This window comes from Eleutherodactylus coqui, chromosome 2 (genome assembly GCF_035609145.1).
Source record: "Eleutherodactylus coqui strain aEleCoq1 chromosome 2, aEleCoq1.hap1, whole genome shotgun sequence".
Classification (NCBI taxonomy): Eukaryota; Metazoa; Chordata; class Amphibia; order Anura; family Eleutherodactylidae; genus Eleutherodactylus; species Eleutherodactylus coqui.
In genome coordinates this window covers 179,991,301-180,008,797 of record NC_089838.1, presented here as the reverse complement: position 1 = coordinate 180,008,797, position 17,497 = coordinate 179,991,301, and the positions used below count along the sequence as shown (strand labels likewise).

The 17,497-nt window shown below is 40.3% G+C and overlaps 1 protein-coding gene across 1 annotated transcript in view; it reads left to right on the top strand.

Moving 5' to 3' along the window:
• CACNA2D1 (calcium voltage-gated channel auxiliary subunit alpha2delta 1) overlaps positions 1-17,497 on the top strand; it is a 640,389-nt gene that overhangs the window by 78,633 nt on the left and 544,259 nt on the right. Inside the window, exon 2 of the mRNA XM_066592011.1 lies at positions 5,091-5,172. Coding sequence (XP_066448108.1) covers positions 5,091-5,172 — 82 coding nt within the window. The remainder of the gene's footprint in view (positions 1-5,090; positions 5,173-17,497) is intronic.

The window sequence follows — 17,497 nt, the reverse complement described above, 5'->3', positions numbered from 1 at the left end:
CACTGAAATTTTGAAGAGTCCTCCATGCCTAGGTTGTGTAGTCATTAATAACCCCCCTCAACTTCTCACCTCTCTGTTATCCCTTTTCTATCCCGTTCTTGGCCAACGTTTATTATAGCATGGCACTCTTTGTCATTTGAGGTACTCAGAAACTGAGTTACGGAACATCTGGATATCCAAAAATTCATTATGATGTAAATCACTACGTCAAGTCTTCCTTCACCCCTAAACCACATTTTCCATGTTCTTTATGATGTTAGCAATGGCTAACCACACAAAGCTCAATATGTTTTATTGTTGATATCAAGTTTTACATCGGCTCTTTTGCTTGACAAGTTTTGGAAAATTATGTGCCTTGTTAGTTTTCATTCCTTTTTATTGAATGAACATACATTTTACTTATGTAGCCCCGGCTATGGTTTTATAATTCTCAATCTTAGTTGCCTTCATTTTCAGCATCTTCATTAGCACAGCCTGCCATTATTAATAGGGTTGTCTAACATTGAAGCGATTAATTGGGGATACAGTGCAAGTTCAAGTTGTTGGCGAAAAAGGAATTATGTAGGGAGAATGGGAATAGTGAAAAGGTTAGAATTTAATAGGCCTGCTTGTTACTAGGACAGCATTGGCTCAAACTTTGGTGTAGCTGCGGTTTGGTTGGAACTAGAGATGAGCGAGTATACTCGCTAAGGCACATTAGTCGAGCGAGTAGTGCCTTAGCCGAGTATCTCCCTGCTCGTCTCTAAAGATTCGGGGGCCGGCGGGGGGCGGGGAGCGGCGGGGGAGAGCGGGGAGGAACGGAGGGAAGATCTCTCTCTCCCTCTCTTCCCCCCGCTCCCCGCCGCAACTCACCTGTCACCCACGCCGCCCCCCGACTCTTTAGAGTAACGTGCCTTAGCGAGTATACTCGCTCATCTCTAGTTGGAACTAATTCAGGCGAAATGTTTTGCTGAAGTTCGGCTAACTGGCTAAACCAAACTTTTCAAAAGTTCACTCAACCTTACATTTTACACTAACCTTGACAGTAATCCCAATTTTACAGGCCTGAATGAAAGACTGTTTAGCAGCTTTCAAATAAACACTCAAAAGCATTGAAAATGACTACTTTTAAGAGCCATTTCTAATTCTACAACAAATCAGCTTTTGAGAGGCCTACAGTGGAGGCCTTGGAGACTTGCACTTAGTCATAAAGAAGTGCTATCTTCCTATCAGGTTTTAAAGTTTCACGGTTTTCTTCAGCTTTTAGGGCTAATTCATAAGACCGTGATACATACACAACCCCGCTATATGACAGAGCGGGGAATTTAAAAAATACAAAAGTCACACTGCACATAACAGTGTGTGTGATATATGCGGTCAAGTGCAGTGCACTCACTGCCATGTGCGGTCTCTGCCAACTCACACACCAATAATATGCTGCGTGACCCATAGGTGGCGCTGCAGAGGTATTGTTTCATCTTCCTAATTTGCAGGTCTGAAGGAGAGATAGGACACAGGCCTGTGACCCCTCAACACTAATTTAGTGATCATAAAACTGTCACATTCCTTACCAGTGGACTAATTAAGTATTTACTTCTCTGCTCATCTTGACTGGTATTGTTTTAAGTTCAAATTAATCTCTCTGTGTGTATATATATATATATATATATATATATATATATATATATATATATATCCCATCCAAATCTGTTTCATTGTGCCTGAGGAAGGATCCTGAGAGGTTTGAAAGCTTGCTCTAACATCAGGTATTTTTGTTAGCCATTAAAAGGTATCATATCTACAGTATTACCTGGTTACACTTATTGAGAACAATCAAATTCCACACAGTTTTTTACGCACACTGTCGTGTGAATAAGCCCTTAGGGCTCATTCAGAAGAAACGTAGTTTTTGGCGTGCTAACAACGCACAGAACGCGCTTTTATAAACAGTCAATCGGTTCCTATAGAAGCGTTCACATGGATGATTGTTAGGCGCGAAACTGCACGCACCTAACAAAGATAGGGCATGCGAGTGCATACTCACATGTCTGCTCAGAGGTGTGCACAAGGATAGGACATGTCCTTTCTTAGGTGCGAGCTGTGCAGGAGTTTCCATTGACTCCTATGGGAGTCTTGAAAGCACGCAGCTTGCACCAGGATCATGTGAAGTAGGTAGAAGCAGTCCGTTCATGCGATCTCTCTACAGCTCCTAATGCAACAATCTTTTTGTGCTGCTAGCAGCGTGACAGCTACATTCGTCTGAACGAGCCCTTATATACATATTGCATATTATGACACTGTTGTTAAATCATTGTGCAGAAATTGTATACATTATGTTTTCATATGTTTTGATATGCCCAGAGATGATATCCAAATTCAAGTGACTTTATTTTAGTCTATTTTAATGTATTTTATGCAAACTGGATGGCACCCAAATTCCTCCTTTCATTCACCCCTGCATAACAACCGAGCTCTGGTCACTGAAATATGTATGCTTTATCTAAATGTGTTGCAATTCTACTAATAGCTCTCTGGCAGATTAGATGATTCATCATGGTCCCAGTACTCTGTGTCTCACTTATCTTATTCAGCAGAATCATTATGTGAAAAAAATGGCATAGTAAAAAGAAATCTATTTAAGAGGCTAGAAATGTCTTGATTTCGCGTCACTTTAATTGGTTACTTTGTAATCCCGCTGATATGTTTTAAAAGTCGTCTTTTTTAATTTATGGTGTTGAATTGCTTCTGTTTATAGAGCTCTGGTGGAATATTCCACTTACTCATATCAAAGTACTATATATCCCAAACACTATTCATTTTTGCATACATTTAGCTACAACTGCATTTCATAGCTAAGCTTGATAAATATTATCAGTGCAAACAAGCAATTTCTTATCGCAGCTAGCTTTATAAAACTCATATACAAAATCATAGTCTATGACTGTGTTCACACAGTGCTAACCTCTCCATTTCGGGATCCAGTCTGAACCCATGAATACAGGATTCAAACAAAACCCCAGGACAATAAACGTTAATTGCGGAGACAGAGACTAATAAGGTCTCTATATGAGCAGGTTTCCATTGCTCCTCAACACTTGTTCCAGCCCAAGTAGTGTACTCACCTTTTCACTAAGGAAAGCCTATGGTCTGGTCTATTAGATAGTAGTTTTTTGGTCAATATTTGTAAAGGCCCCTTTACACGCAAAGATAATCTTTCAAATGACTGAAAGATTGAAGGATTAGCTATCTATTTGCATAAAGTGTTAATGGCCATTATTGCTTTATCATCTTCATTTGCATGTAAAAAGACCTCTAAGAGTTGTTTGCAGAGCCCAATGTGTGTTTAAACATACACCCAGCTGTGTAAACAGCTACCGACACATTCCATTGTTCTCCTTGAGGCAAGTATAAACATGCTGCAGGGAGAACATCCTGCAGTCTATTGAAAGATGAAGGAAATTCATTCAAATTGATTGTATTTGCTCAGTCCTTCAGAGGTGTGAACGATGGATTTTAAGTAAACCAAAGTCCCTTGTTCAAACGAAAAGTGCATCATGCCCACATTTACATGCAACCATTATCGCTCATTTTCATTCTTTTGGACGAATTTGAGTGATAATTGTTGTGTGTAAAAGGGCCTTAAAGGGGTTGTCCCGCGCCGAAACGGGTTTTTTTTTTTTTCAACCCCCCCCCCCCGTTCGGCGCGAGACAACCCCGATGCAGGGACGTACAGAAAGCTCACCGGAGCGCTTACCTTAATCCCCGCGCTCCGGTGACTTCTATACTTACCTGTGAAGATGGCCGCCGGGATCCTCTGCCTCCGTGGACCGCAGCTCTTCTGTGCGGTCCACTGCCGATTCCATCCTCCTGATTGGCTGGAATCGGCACGTGACGGGGCGGAGCTACACGGAGCTACACGGAGCCCCATAGAGAACAGGAGAAGACCTGGACTGCGCAAGCGCGGCTAATTTGGCCATCGGAGGGCGAAAATTAGTCGGCACCATGGAGACGAGGACGCCAGCAACGGAGCAGGTAAGTATAAAACTTTTTATAACTTCTGTATGGCTCATAATTAATGCACAATGTATATTACAAAGTGCATTAATATGGCCATACAGAAGTGTATAGACCCACTTGCTGCCGCGGGACAACCCCTTTAAGACAAACCCAGAAAAGGTTTCAATAACAGAATAGTTGAACATTTTTTCCATTATACTTTTTCTATATAGGTTCCAACCCTGGATCACATATACTAAACCAAAATACTGATCAATATAAGAACATTCAGGAGATAAGGGCCAAAAACAAGGCCTGCAGTCCAGCTTCACTGACAGATCCCCTTTTGAGCCTTTGGGTACTTTTACAGGGGCTGCTAGTCACCCAAGTGATTGCTCAAAAGAGCAATTATGGGCGACTGTCATCCCATGAAAACATAGGACCCAACAAGAAAAGTGAGTGAGGATCACTCACTTATCAGTGTTGCTTGGATTTCAACTCACCTAATGCAGTGAAACAAAACCCAAAGAACAATGGTGGAAATTCTAGGGAGGGGTTTCCGTCTCCTCCCAAAAAATATAATGAGTTGTATAACTTTTATTACATGTTCCGTGGAGTGATGCCATTAAAAAAACACAGCTCGCCTCACAAAAAAAAAAGCCCTCATATGGCGATGTCAACAAGTTATGGCGCTTGCAATGTGACTATGAGAATCACCTGGTCCTTAAGGCAAAAATAGTCTGATCACTAAGGGGTTAACAGGAGAAAACACTGTATAGCAGGGGACTGTGAAGACACATGTATTTTGTGTAGAATATTGTGATCTACCAATGGAAATCATGAATGGATTCTACTTTTGCAGGCAGTGTGTGGTCCATAGATATGAATTTTAGCCATTCGACAAGTGGAGGGTCTATTAACAAGTGGAACCCCTACATTAAATAAATCCAGGGTCATTTAATTTGTTAGGAATATGGTTTTAACTTCTTATATTATCCTAATTGTGACTGATTGAAGCTCCAGAAAATTTATAATTTACTTCACTATTTCTCTAGATGCTTAAATTCAGTTTTTTTTAACTGTACTAAATCTGTTCTATATTTTTGTCTCCCTAGCATTAAACAATGGGTTGAGAAGATGCAGAATGATCTTGTTACCTTGGCAAGAACAGCAAGTGGTGTGGATCAGCTTGCCGAAGTAAGTGAATAAATTCACTAGTAATGTTAGGGGATCTTAGGAGCTTTCTTCGGATTGGTTTGATTGGTAGAAAATGTTTTTAAGCTATGCTTCCACATTAAACCTCATCTCTAAGTAGTTTTAATGTCAGTGAGTGATATGGGTGCAGACATGTGATGTCGGTGGTGTTTTCATGGTACAATAAATATATTACAATTTTTATTATAAATTACCAAGAGTGGTTACTTAGTATGATCTCTACACTATACATTAGGATTCATGCCCGTGATCCTATTATGAATCTATTTGGTACAGATCTGTAATTTGACGCATATACAATTCTGTGAGCCTATATTATACCTTCTTGTACCTTTATATAAAATTTGTGAGAAATAAAAATTGTGCCGTAATACAGTAGTATTCTGCTTTAGAAGCAATGCAAGGGTACAATGCATCATGGAAACTCATGCAATACAGACCCATAGGGACTCTGCAGAGCCTTACAGGGTCAATGCATACAACATTCCTGTGTGCATGAGACTTTGGCTCCAGACAGTTTCTTTAAAAATGAAAAAACATTCCTCACCCCCTCCAGGACCTTTGTCTAGAGACCAGAACTTCAACAGTTTTGGAAAGAATTTGTATCCATTTTCACCGTGTACAAAGTTGATCGATTTCTTCATGCAGACACAAGGCTATAACTTCTGTCAAAGGTGTATCTACTAAATACTGACATTAAGGCCTCATGTCCACTAGGAAATTCAGACCCGCGCGGATTCTCCATGCAGAATCCCGCAGCGGGTCCCTCCTTTCCCGTGGACATGAAGCCTGAAAATTGATTTCTCTTACCTGTCCAGACGCAGCAAATCTTCCCTCCGCCGCAGCCGGATCTCCTTTCTTTGGCCCGGCGGATGTGCTCGGCACACCGGAAGCGTGCTGCGTGTATGCGCCGTGCACTCCTTTTTTTTTTAACTCCTGCTCTCCCGGGCTACCATGCCAGAGAGCAGAAATTCAGCTGCGGGTGTGCCGTGGATACGGACGGCTTCCATAGACTTCTATGGAAGCCTGCAGGAGCCGTCTGCGCGGGAGACCCACAGAAAATGGAGCATGCTGCTGGTGATTTCCCGCACGCGTGATCTGCATGGCAGGAAAAAAGGACATTTGCAGGTATTTACTTACCTGCGGGTGTCCAATGCATCCCTATGGCCGCGGAAAACGTGAGCGGGACGCCCGCACGGATTTTTTAATTATAATTGTCCAGTTAACATGAGGCCTTATGGGAGAATAGTTACACATTCAATAACTTTGTATTTAAAATTGTGCTGAATCACTTATTAGACATTTATTTTTACGCAGACATTACAGAGCCTTTTTCTGTTGATCAATGCTTTAAAAGCATAAGAAAAAAGACCTATCATTTCCTTATCATGTCCTTGTGTAAACGGGGCTGCGTAACTTTGCAGCTGTGGTCGGGCTGTCTCATAGCCTTTCTTTTGTTAATGCTCACCCCTTTTTCAAATCTGCTTAGATTTTGCTCCCAGTGCTTGGAATGTGTCAAGTGGGCGGACTGCACCGCAAACTGTCAATAAGTGTTGTCAGATTTGATTAACAGTGAGTGCTGGGAACAACTCACTTGTCACATTTCAAGCGCTGGTAGAAGAATCTAAGAAAAGTCAGCATGGATGAACAGGAGTGAGTATGAACAAAAGAAAAGCTGCAAGAGAGTCAGAAGGGCTATGGTCAGATATGCAGCCGGCCCTTGCTGACATGAGGACATGACAGATACTCTTTAGATGTACCGTAATTTAATGATATGACTCAAACTATAAAAAGCCCAAGAGGATGATTTTTTTTTTTATTTTGGATGTTTTTTTACAGGCTTTATGTAATTTTGCTGTTAGCTTTTTATTAGAAATTTCTTCTGAGTTGCTAGCTGTCTCATACTACAGGTATTACTTATTCTGTTTGTGCCAATTGTAATGCTTCATTTTGTATTAAATCTATTTGTTTTATTAGTATTAAAGGCATGGCTTTTGCTCTCTAGTAAGCTGCTAGCATTGGTGTATTTCGGTGTCAGCTTTTATGTTATTTTGTTTGAAGAAAGTAAAATCTGCTTCTTCATTTTTATGTTATTCCTACAAAGTCAGCTAAACTTTAAAGTTAATATTTAATCATGCCCTGTATGTTTTTACTGCAGTATGAGGCAACAAATCTTTTGTGTGTTTTTGAGAACTAGATATGTATGGAATCAAAAGCAGGAATGAAAGCTAACAGCAGTGTAGCTTGCAGTGTGTTGACCTTTGCAGTGTTGGAAGTACTGCATGAAAGGGCTTCCCAAGATGACTTACAGTACTTGAAGGCTGCACACTTCTAAGTCATACTGAGATGTATACTAATTACCCTTAGTCTTTCACTGGCCTTGCAGCCATACACTAGAACAGTTTTTTTTCTTTTAAGAAACGGTCTAGTGTCAATTTTATAACGGTTTGTGATTTTTCTTCAAAGTTCAGATACCTTCATATTAGTAGTAATCACTACTGATAAAATACTGCACTATGATAGAAAGAGCAAATATAAGTAAAGTACAGTGGATAACAAAATAAAAAAATATTGATCATTTTGGCGGTATTCCCGGACAGAGTATAGCTTTGTCGCTTTTAGGCTTATTACTGCAGAATGTCAGCCAAATGCTTATGATTTAATTTTCTTTCTATATTCCTTTACGTCATTTCTCCTTGCTCTTCTCTTTTAATGAATTATATTAGCCATTTCAGCTTCCCTCTTGTAATCTCTTTATGAGGGCTGGCTGTGTCCTTCGCTCTTCATCCTCCATTTGTCTTTAATCATCCTTTCTTTTTAGTATATTTTCCAGCTATTTATTTTCAGTTTGTCCTTAAAAGGGCATATGTAATCAGAAAATGACCACCTATATAAATTAAGTTTTATGTTAAACATATTTTTAAAGAATTTTTATTGAATTTATATATTTACATTTTTGATGTCATAATCTGTATTAAAGACAAATCCTAAAATCCTGTATTCTTCACACCGAGCACTAATCCTATTAAGGGTGGTTTCACATGGGTGAGAAAATCGCACAATTTTCGCACGATTTTCACCTGATGTGGGAGTCAGTGAAAAGCAGATTATGAAACTAATGATTTTCAATAGTTTCCTTCCGAACTACGATGTTTTCATTGATGCATTGTTGAGAGAAAACAAAATCAAGGCATGCTCTATCTTTCTACGCTTGTTTTTTTTTTTTTTTTTTTTTTTAATCTCCCATGTTTCCCTACGGAGCCTCCTTTTTATCGAATCGCAATGTAACAAACATGTGTTGCAATGCGATTTTAACATTAGAAAGTCCTATAGACTCTTGCGATTAAAAAAACGTGTTTTTATTGTGATTTTATCACGGGCGGCAACAATGCAATGTGAGATTATTCTAAAAAAAGAGCATTGCTGACGCCCAAAAATCACAGGACACAATTTTTCCGTGGCAAAGTCTCAATCGCCCGTGTGAAACTAGCCTAATTGTGTGATACTTCCTGTACTGTAGAGAAAACTTTTCAGCAGTCATCTTGGTATAATCATAGGAAGGATTACAATTAAAGATGATACACATATATATATATATATATATATATATATATAGGATCCACCATTAACAATAGGTGATAGTCACAACTTATCTACTTTCTGCACAGTTATCTCTGCACAGGTCACAGAGCATGCCTATAACAGTCTCCCATAGAAGCCAATAGGTCTCCCACTGTCCATTCTTTGAATGTCCCATGTGGCTAATAAAAAACATATCTCTAAATGTGCTAAATATTAACTGCAGCTCAAGCAAGATGGCAGCGACCATAATCATGTAGTAGGAGCATTGCTATGGTCTTAAAAAATGATGGCTCAAGTAATAAAAGGGACTCCTACAGCGGCCCTAGTAGTAATAGTGACTCCAGGAGTGATATTTACCCCTTATATTGGCTCCAGTAGTAATAGTGACCCCCTTAGTGGCCCCAGCAGTAATAATGACCCCTATAGTGGCCCCAGTAGTAATTGTGATCCCCATAGTGGCGCCAGTAGTAAGAGTGACTTCTATAGAGTGTAGGCCCTAGCAGGGCAGAATCGAGACCCACCCACTTACACAGTTTGCCCTCTGTGCACTGCAGCTGAGCTCCTCCTGTCTTTGGAGATGAATCAGTAGTAGATTAGTGCAGAAGTTGGTGTACCCCTTGACCATGGTTTTGCAGTAAAGATCTCCTTATCTGAACTGTCTAGCTGTCAGTCCATCATCATGTTGACTTTTCATTGAACTCATACAGTACATGTATCATTGTGGAGATTTCAAGCTGATGGTATTGGTTTATGACAGTGCCCCTATTTGGTTATGTAACTTTACCAAAATAACTTGTACAATTGCTGTTTGTTTAACTAGTCATCTCAGCACAAACATTTCATACATCACTTGATACAAGCATAACATGGGCTAAACTTTTGTTCCATTTGTGTTTATGCAGATAGTTTGTCAATGTAGTCGTTTTTCAAGCCTCCACAGTCATGGGAATCAAAAACAACAAGACTTCAGAGGAAACAAATATTGATTGACCTATATGTAGTATGAGACATCTTTCCTAACAGCAGGGCTGAAGAACATTTAGAAATGACAAAAACGGCAAAACATGTCTTACAAAATGTTATATTAAAGGGGTTGTCTGGTTACAAAGTCACATTTTAAAATTAGAGCCAAGTGACTTAAAACAATAAAATAAATGGTACTTGCCCGTCCTATTTCCCGGTGATCCAGCACTGCAGCCCCAGGATCCTCCCGGTCTCTGACAGCGGAAGTTAGGTGACCACTGCATTCCAGTCAAAGGACACAAAGTCACTATTCTGAGCTCGAGGCATCATGGCGCCCAGGTAACGAGCGTTGATGCCAGGAGAATGGGTGGTGATGCTGTGGCCTTTGATTGGCAGGGAGCAGCTACCTGACCTCTGCTGTCAACAGAGACTGAAAGAATCATGAGGCCACAGCACTGGATTACAAAGGTTGAGAATTATTAAGTACCCTTTTTTTTGCTTCAATAGTATTTCCTTACAAACAATAACATTCAATAACAGAGAAATACAGTTAGAACAGTCCAGTAGCCCTATCATTAATTAAGTTAGGGGATTAATGTAACAGCTATTGGTTGGAACAGAAGAGCAAAAGGGAAAAGTGGGTAAATAACTAGTACCAGGTAAAACAAAGAAAAGAGTTATGGACATGACTTCTGTAAATTGTTAGCTATATGACAGAGGCACAGAACTGTACCAGATTGGGAATTTTGACACTCAGATACACCCAGATACACACTAATTGCAAGAAATCCATGGTCTCCATACATTTTGAAATTTCAGAAATGTAGGTGTATTATTTGCAGATATTTTTTCATGTACATGTATTTGGTTTAGTGATAGATTCTCCTATATTTGAAATGTCAGTACTTTTTCAATGCCAGCATTTTGCCAATCCGAAATTTCGGTGGCATTAGGTGAGAACTATATTCAATATAGCTAGCGAGGCGAATTTTTGGTTTGTGAGACCCACCAAGGAAGACAGCATTGGAAAATGGAGTCCCAATACTGCTGGAGAGAAGGGCAGCTCCATAATACATGTAGTAAGAATCCCTTGCCAACTTATATGGCAAATGTATACAGTCTAATGCCTTTTGGGCAACCAGAGCAAGAAAGACTATGAGAATTTTTGGACTCTATAAAGTGTGCAACATTTAAGACCCTTCTGCTATTGTTTGAAGCCTATCAATCTTTCATAAAGCCAACTTCTTTGATCAAAGATAATAAGATGGATGTCAATCTAGATCCCAAGAGTTTTACATAAATTTTGATGTCTGTATTGCTTCCCTCTCCGGGGCATCCTGGATGGACAGGCAACAGGTGAATTCCCTTCAGCTGTTGAAAAAGGGCTTTGGAGTCGCCTTAAAGCCCTGGAGAATCAGGGTCTTTGCCATGAGTCAGCCATTTACATCAGTAGCCAACCTATGCCCCTTGTTTTATTGTTTTTAGTTATTTAGCTCTAATTTTGAAATATGACTTTGTAACCAGACAACCCTTTTAGCAGTAGAATAGCAAGTTTACATAGAGTTTATATGGGGCTAAAATGGTGCAAATGCTATAGACTCAAAAGCGGTTATATACAAAACTGATAATAGAATACAATGTAGCCTCAATGATTCAGATAAAGTAACTCATATCTCCTATTCCCCCCAACCCCATCCAGTTCTGAATCTCTGCTCATTAACTCATTCTCCTAGCAAACCACTGCATTTAGGAGTGTAGGTATATGGGATGCAGAGGTCGCAGTAACATCTGGATCTTGGTACCACATCAATATTATAAATGGCAAATGGTAGGCTATGTTCACATCTGCATTATGGGATTTTGTTTTCCTACAAAAGAGCAGAAAAGGGGAATCCCCTAGCCAAATAGATCCGTTTTATGGCTGAACTAAATGGTGCCATACAGACCCCAATGACTATAATGGGGTCAGTTCCCTTTCCATTCAGTCATCCAGTATTTTACTTGACGAAAAAAGTCCTGTATGCAGGACTCTTTCTTCTGTAATTTCCTGCCAGATTTGCACTAGAGGCCCTGAACAGGGGCTCCGAATGCGGATGTGAATATAGCCACAGTTTGTGATTTTTTTATTCTACAATTCACGTTATGCCTCTGACCTTAGAAGTAGGTAGCAGTCATGAACAGCTACTCATTGTAACCAGAAGATACATGAGACTTGCAGCCCTCGTTTGTACTTCTCCTGACTTCTCAAGCTAAACAAGTGTCCAGGCTTCAGTGACAAGTTTTATATTCCAGCAGTTAAAGAATAACATTCAGTACTGTGCAGCTGTGGAAAATAAGGCCACTCTCATTTTTTTGTAGCATTTAGTGGGAGTTTGTAACGGCTGCTAAAAATGCTGTTCTGAGCCTCCATTCATTTCACTAGGGCCTCTCAGATGAGTGTTTTAGCTATGCATTTCTAACATGTGCTAAAACAAACTCTGTATCTTCTATTTTCATGCATTCAGCGCGTTTTTGATGCATCACATCACCCACTGCACAGATGGAGTGCGTTAAAAACGCTGTTAAGCACTAACAAAAATGCCATTCTAAAACACTGATATTTTTACAAGCGCCTGTGTAAGAGTGGCATAAGAATTCTTTCAAAAACAGGAGTGCTAATAGTTTGTTTTATCAGTTAAGAAATTGCAAAGTCAATGAACAAAAGAGAAATCTAAAACAAATATTTGGTGTGACCACTCTTAGTCTTCAAAACTGCATCAATTCTTCTAGGTACACTTGTACAATATCAGGGATCTTGTAGGATTAAAATCAGGTGTATCAAAAACCATTTATACTAAACCGTTGATATCATCATTTTCGTATGTAGTATGGCGGGATTAGCTAGCGATCGTCTTTGCTGTGGGTCAGAGGACATCTTTTTTATCCAAAACACAGTCAGCAGCCTGAAATAAGTTGAAGCTGACAGATGGTCAGTTTTTTTGTGCATGGTTGCAAAATAAAACAGAAAACTAAACTGCTTTGCCTCTCTGGCACTAAGGCCAGTCTCACACAACCAGATTTGCATTACGGAATCCACGATCGTTACAATTTAAGAAAAAAATCTGTACTGTGCATATCTGACAACGAGCCATCTGCACCATTTGCATTACAGATTATCCATCCACAATATAGGTACATGCGGACTTTGGGCGGGGACAGGGCCGGATTCCACTGTGGGCTCCCACATGTAAAATCTGAACCATCCATATGCATCCGGCCTTACTAATAAATGCAACTCCTGTCTGAACAGCTGTTACCACCAAGGAGTGTAGTCGCGACAAAGCATTTGCATTCCCCTGAAGATGTCTGGGACTATGTTTCACTGTAAATTTATAGGCTTGTAAACCTAGAAACCACCTCGTCACTCTGCTATTTTTCTCTTTTATTTAAATTCATCCATTGCGGATTAATTTAAATTTTCTTTACATTAAGTAACATAGTGTATGAAAGGCCAAAAAAAGACATATTACCCCCCCCAATGTTGATCCAGAAGAAGGCAAACAATCTTCAATGAGATAGAAGCCAATTTTCTCCATTTAAGAGAAAAAAATCCTTTGTGACTCCAATCTGGCAATCGGACTAATCTCTGGATGAACAACCTTTCTAACAACCGTAATTTTTAGGGGATTTGAGGACTTGCTTCAAGTGTTCTTTTGTAAATAGAGACTCACTTCTATAACTCGTTACTCAGCTGCTCAGAGCCGGAGGAAAGTTTGCCATGTGATGTACCACATCTTGCAGATCCTGGTTGTCTTTATTTATAGCTGCAGTGACCAAGAATCGGGCCTTCAGCCGAGGAGACAGTGGGGTACAAGATGGCAGCGATTCACAGTCGCTCTACTGTCTCCTTTCCCAAAGATGAAAGTATAGCCCAGCTCGGTCACTAGCAAGTGAGATAAGAGTTCAGCAGACTTGATAACTGCAGTTCAGTCCTAGATTATTGTCATGACGCCAGTGTCCCTAAATAAGCCATACATTACTCGCGATAACTAAATGATTTAATAGACAAAAAAGTACTTTTCAAAACCGGGGACACATTTTCCAAGACAGGCAAATTACTTGTACTCCTCAACATGAAGATAAAAGCTTCAGAGCATATTTCTGAGCTCTACCTTTCTGAACACATTTGACAACAGAAGGCTCTTTTCCCAAAACATACATATCTTCAATTGCTGTTATCTGAAGGACACTTTCTTGTGTTATATGGTCTTCCCAATCACTCTCACTTTAGCTGTTAGCTGTAACAGGCTTCTGCACTTCCGTGGGGACGCGTGTGGCTCTTGCATTCCCATACCAACTCTTAAGCAGCATGTCCTGTGCTTTCGTCCCTGGTGGAGATAAGCCAGCCGCAGAGACATAGCTGCGGCCTGTCCCTGGCAGGAGCATCAACCCGTCTTTCCTGCGTGCATTTCCTTCAACATCACATCTTCTTCAACTCTCTCACTCATAAACTCCTCCCTATTCTCCCAAACCACCAATCACAACACACTAATGGGACAGGGAGACAAACAGACTTACTTAAAGACAAACAGATTTACAAATGATGGAGGGATCCTGCTCTGGGTCACTTTATAGCCTCAGTTAACAAAGTGAGCTGTGTCACCATCAAGCAATTTGCCTCTTGAAGAGATGCAATTGTAGGTGCTGAGTGGCATTGGCATGCTGTTGCTCTCTGTTTGCATCTTGCTGTGCTGGTGTAGCTTACACCATTGCCTTTATCATGTCATCCATTTTAAATATTTTGAAATGATTCTCACATCTGAAACAGCTGAGTATTTCTACATGTTCTTTAATTATATATAATCTGAAAATTAATAAAAACAAGTTATTGTAAACATCCAGTTTATTATTGCGCAAAAAATTCAACCACAATATACAGGAGCGTGTGAGACCCCACGTCCATGGAAGTGTAACAAATAAATCATGCCTACAGTTGAAGGTTAATGATGTCCTCAATGTTGAGAAATGCGGGCAGATACTTATCCATAATTCAATACCATCAAAGAGGCGTATGATTGGCTCCAAATGTATTTTGCAGCAGGACAATGACCCCAAACATAGAGCCAATGTAATTAGGAACTATCTTCAGCATAAAGAAGAACAAGGAGTCCTGGAAGTAATGATATGGCCCCCAAAGAGCCCTGATCTAAAAATCATCAAATCTGTCTGGGATTACATAAAGAGACAAGAAGAGTCTGAGCAAGCCTACATCAACAGAAGATCTGTGGTTAGTTCTCCAAGATGTTTGGAACAACCTCCCTGTCTTATTCCTTTAAAAACTGTGTGCAAGTGTTGCTAGAAGAACTAATGCCATTTTGATGGTGAAGGCTGATCACCCCAAATATTGATTTGATTTAATGTTCTCTTTTGTTCACTCACTTTACATTTTGTTAATCAACCAAAAACTATTAACACTTCTATTTTTGAAAACATTCCTACCCTGGTGCAAACACTGAGTCATGACTGACTCCTTGGCAGACTGCTTTTGCGGGGTGGTTTGCCATTGCCTTCCCCAGTCATCTTTTACCTCCCAGCAAGCTCATTTTACCGACCTCAGAAGGATAGAAGGCTTGAGCCATCTACCTGAACCACACGGGGATCGCAGCCTTCAGGTCATGAGTGAGAGCTTAGGACTGCATTTCTGCTGCCCTAACACTCTGCGCCACACGATTTCATGGGATTTGTATGACTGGCATTGATGTTAGGCCTGCACAATTGTATAGGCTTTGCAGTGTGAGTTATCTACATTGTGGCACAAATGTGTAGGTATTAAATGTGGATCGACTGCATTGTCTTCAGTAAGCAGTACAATTTGGGACAATGCCACAGAGTCACTAATATCTCTAGATTTATCTCTTCAGAGAGCACAGATCTGTCTTGAGATTACAACCAAGAATGGTTGCATGATGACATGAGTGCCTATGAGGTTCTATATGGGCATAGTTGAATGTCACAATGGTACAGTATCTTTCTACAAGACCATGGCTGGTCAGCACCTCTTCGTACACCTTAGGGTGGCTTCACATTTGCAAGGGAATCGCACGATTTCCCTGCGCTGAGAAATCTCAAAATTATGAAGCCAATGGCTCCCAATGACTCCATGCACATTTGTGATGTTTTAACACTTTCGGTACAGCATTAAAGCAAAATCGCGGCATGTCCATTATTTTTGTGATCTCGGCCATTGTCTCCAAAGGGGCCGGCGGCAGCAGCGCCAGCCCCATTGAAGCCAATGGATGAGGATTGCGATCCTCTGCCACTACTGTGCGACAGCAGTGGCAGGGGACTCTCCACAACGAGGATTTTCAGGGGGTGCTTGAAATATAAGCACCCTCCGAAAATAATCAATAAATGTAATTTTAAAAGAAAGTAAAAAAAAAAAAACATCTTCTGCGAAGTGCTGTCATCTCTGGCGTGTCTTCCTGCAGGTCCCAGCACTCTTCTTCTGCTGCTCATCTGGCTGGGGATTGAAAGTCCCCGCCTCCTGAAGTGCTGCCTCTGATTGGCTGAGCGCTGTGACCAATCAGAGGCAGTGCTGAGCTGGCATTCAATGCTGAGCGCTGCCATCGTGGAGAGTCCCCTGCCACTGCTGTCACACAGAACAAATCAATCGGAAAAGATCACTATTTCCTGCTGTGGCTGTGACAGCCATGGCAGGAGATTCCTTCAGCCCTGCAGGGATGGGAGGCTGTTTCCTGTGGAAACCCCTCACTTCCAGGGCTTTTGAAGGATTGCGAGAGCGATATCGGGGCGTCAATCACATCCTGATATCACTCTTGCCAGTGGACAGGAGCCCTTATTAAGATATGACTCATAATTACTTAGCAATCTATATTATTGAAAGACTCCCTGATGAATAAATACACTGGGATATTCTGGTTTATACTGGTGTTTCTATTTATAGTAAATTAAAAGATAGTTGTGTGACCCCAAATCTGGCAATCTTTGTCATAATTTATTTTCACAATGTGTTCTGATTTTTGCATTTACAGACAGACTATTTTCCTATAAAGAACAGTTATAATTCCCATAGTAGCAAAATTAAACTTTGCTATGGCATGTCTTATAATTTAGTGTTCTCTGTGATCTCTAGACCATAACAATAACATTTCCTTAAAAAGAGAACAAAATATGTGGAACTTTACAGTGTCTATTGCCACTAAGTCAGTTTTAGAAAATGAGCATGATGCTCACAGTACACATTTCGATCTGTATAAGCCCCTTTCCACTTCACTAAAGAATATCTGGACCATAATATATACTATACTACATTAACCATAACAATGTGATCCTGAGTAAAAAAATATATGGAACTGCAGTAAAACTTATGACAGGTGAATTGGATTTCCACTGAATATTTTGGACCCTTTCACAGTTTGAAATCACAATTTAAAAGCTGAAAGAAAGTAAATACAGTTAATATACAGTCATATCATCCATAAAGATAATTACATGATCATCCATAAAGATAACGGCACAATGTATAGGCGGTAGATGAAGGCCTTTTACATGGGTCAATATCAGAGTGCCAATTAACAAAGAGCGCCCAGCTAACTGTCCTTTTACATAGGCCACTATGGGGGATGAACAGTCGTTCATACAGGCATTTGCCTGGAACTTTATTGAAGAACAGAGTGCCTATCATGGACACTGCTACACTGAAGTGCAATGCTGTGCCACCCTTAATTATTAACATCAAGGCAGCATAACATTGGACTTACGT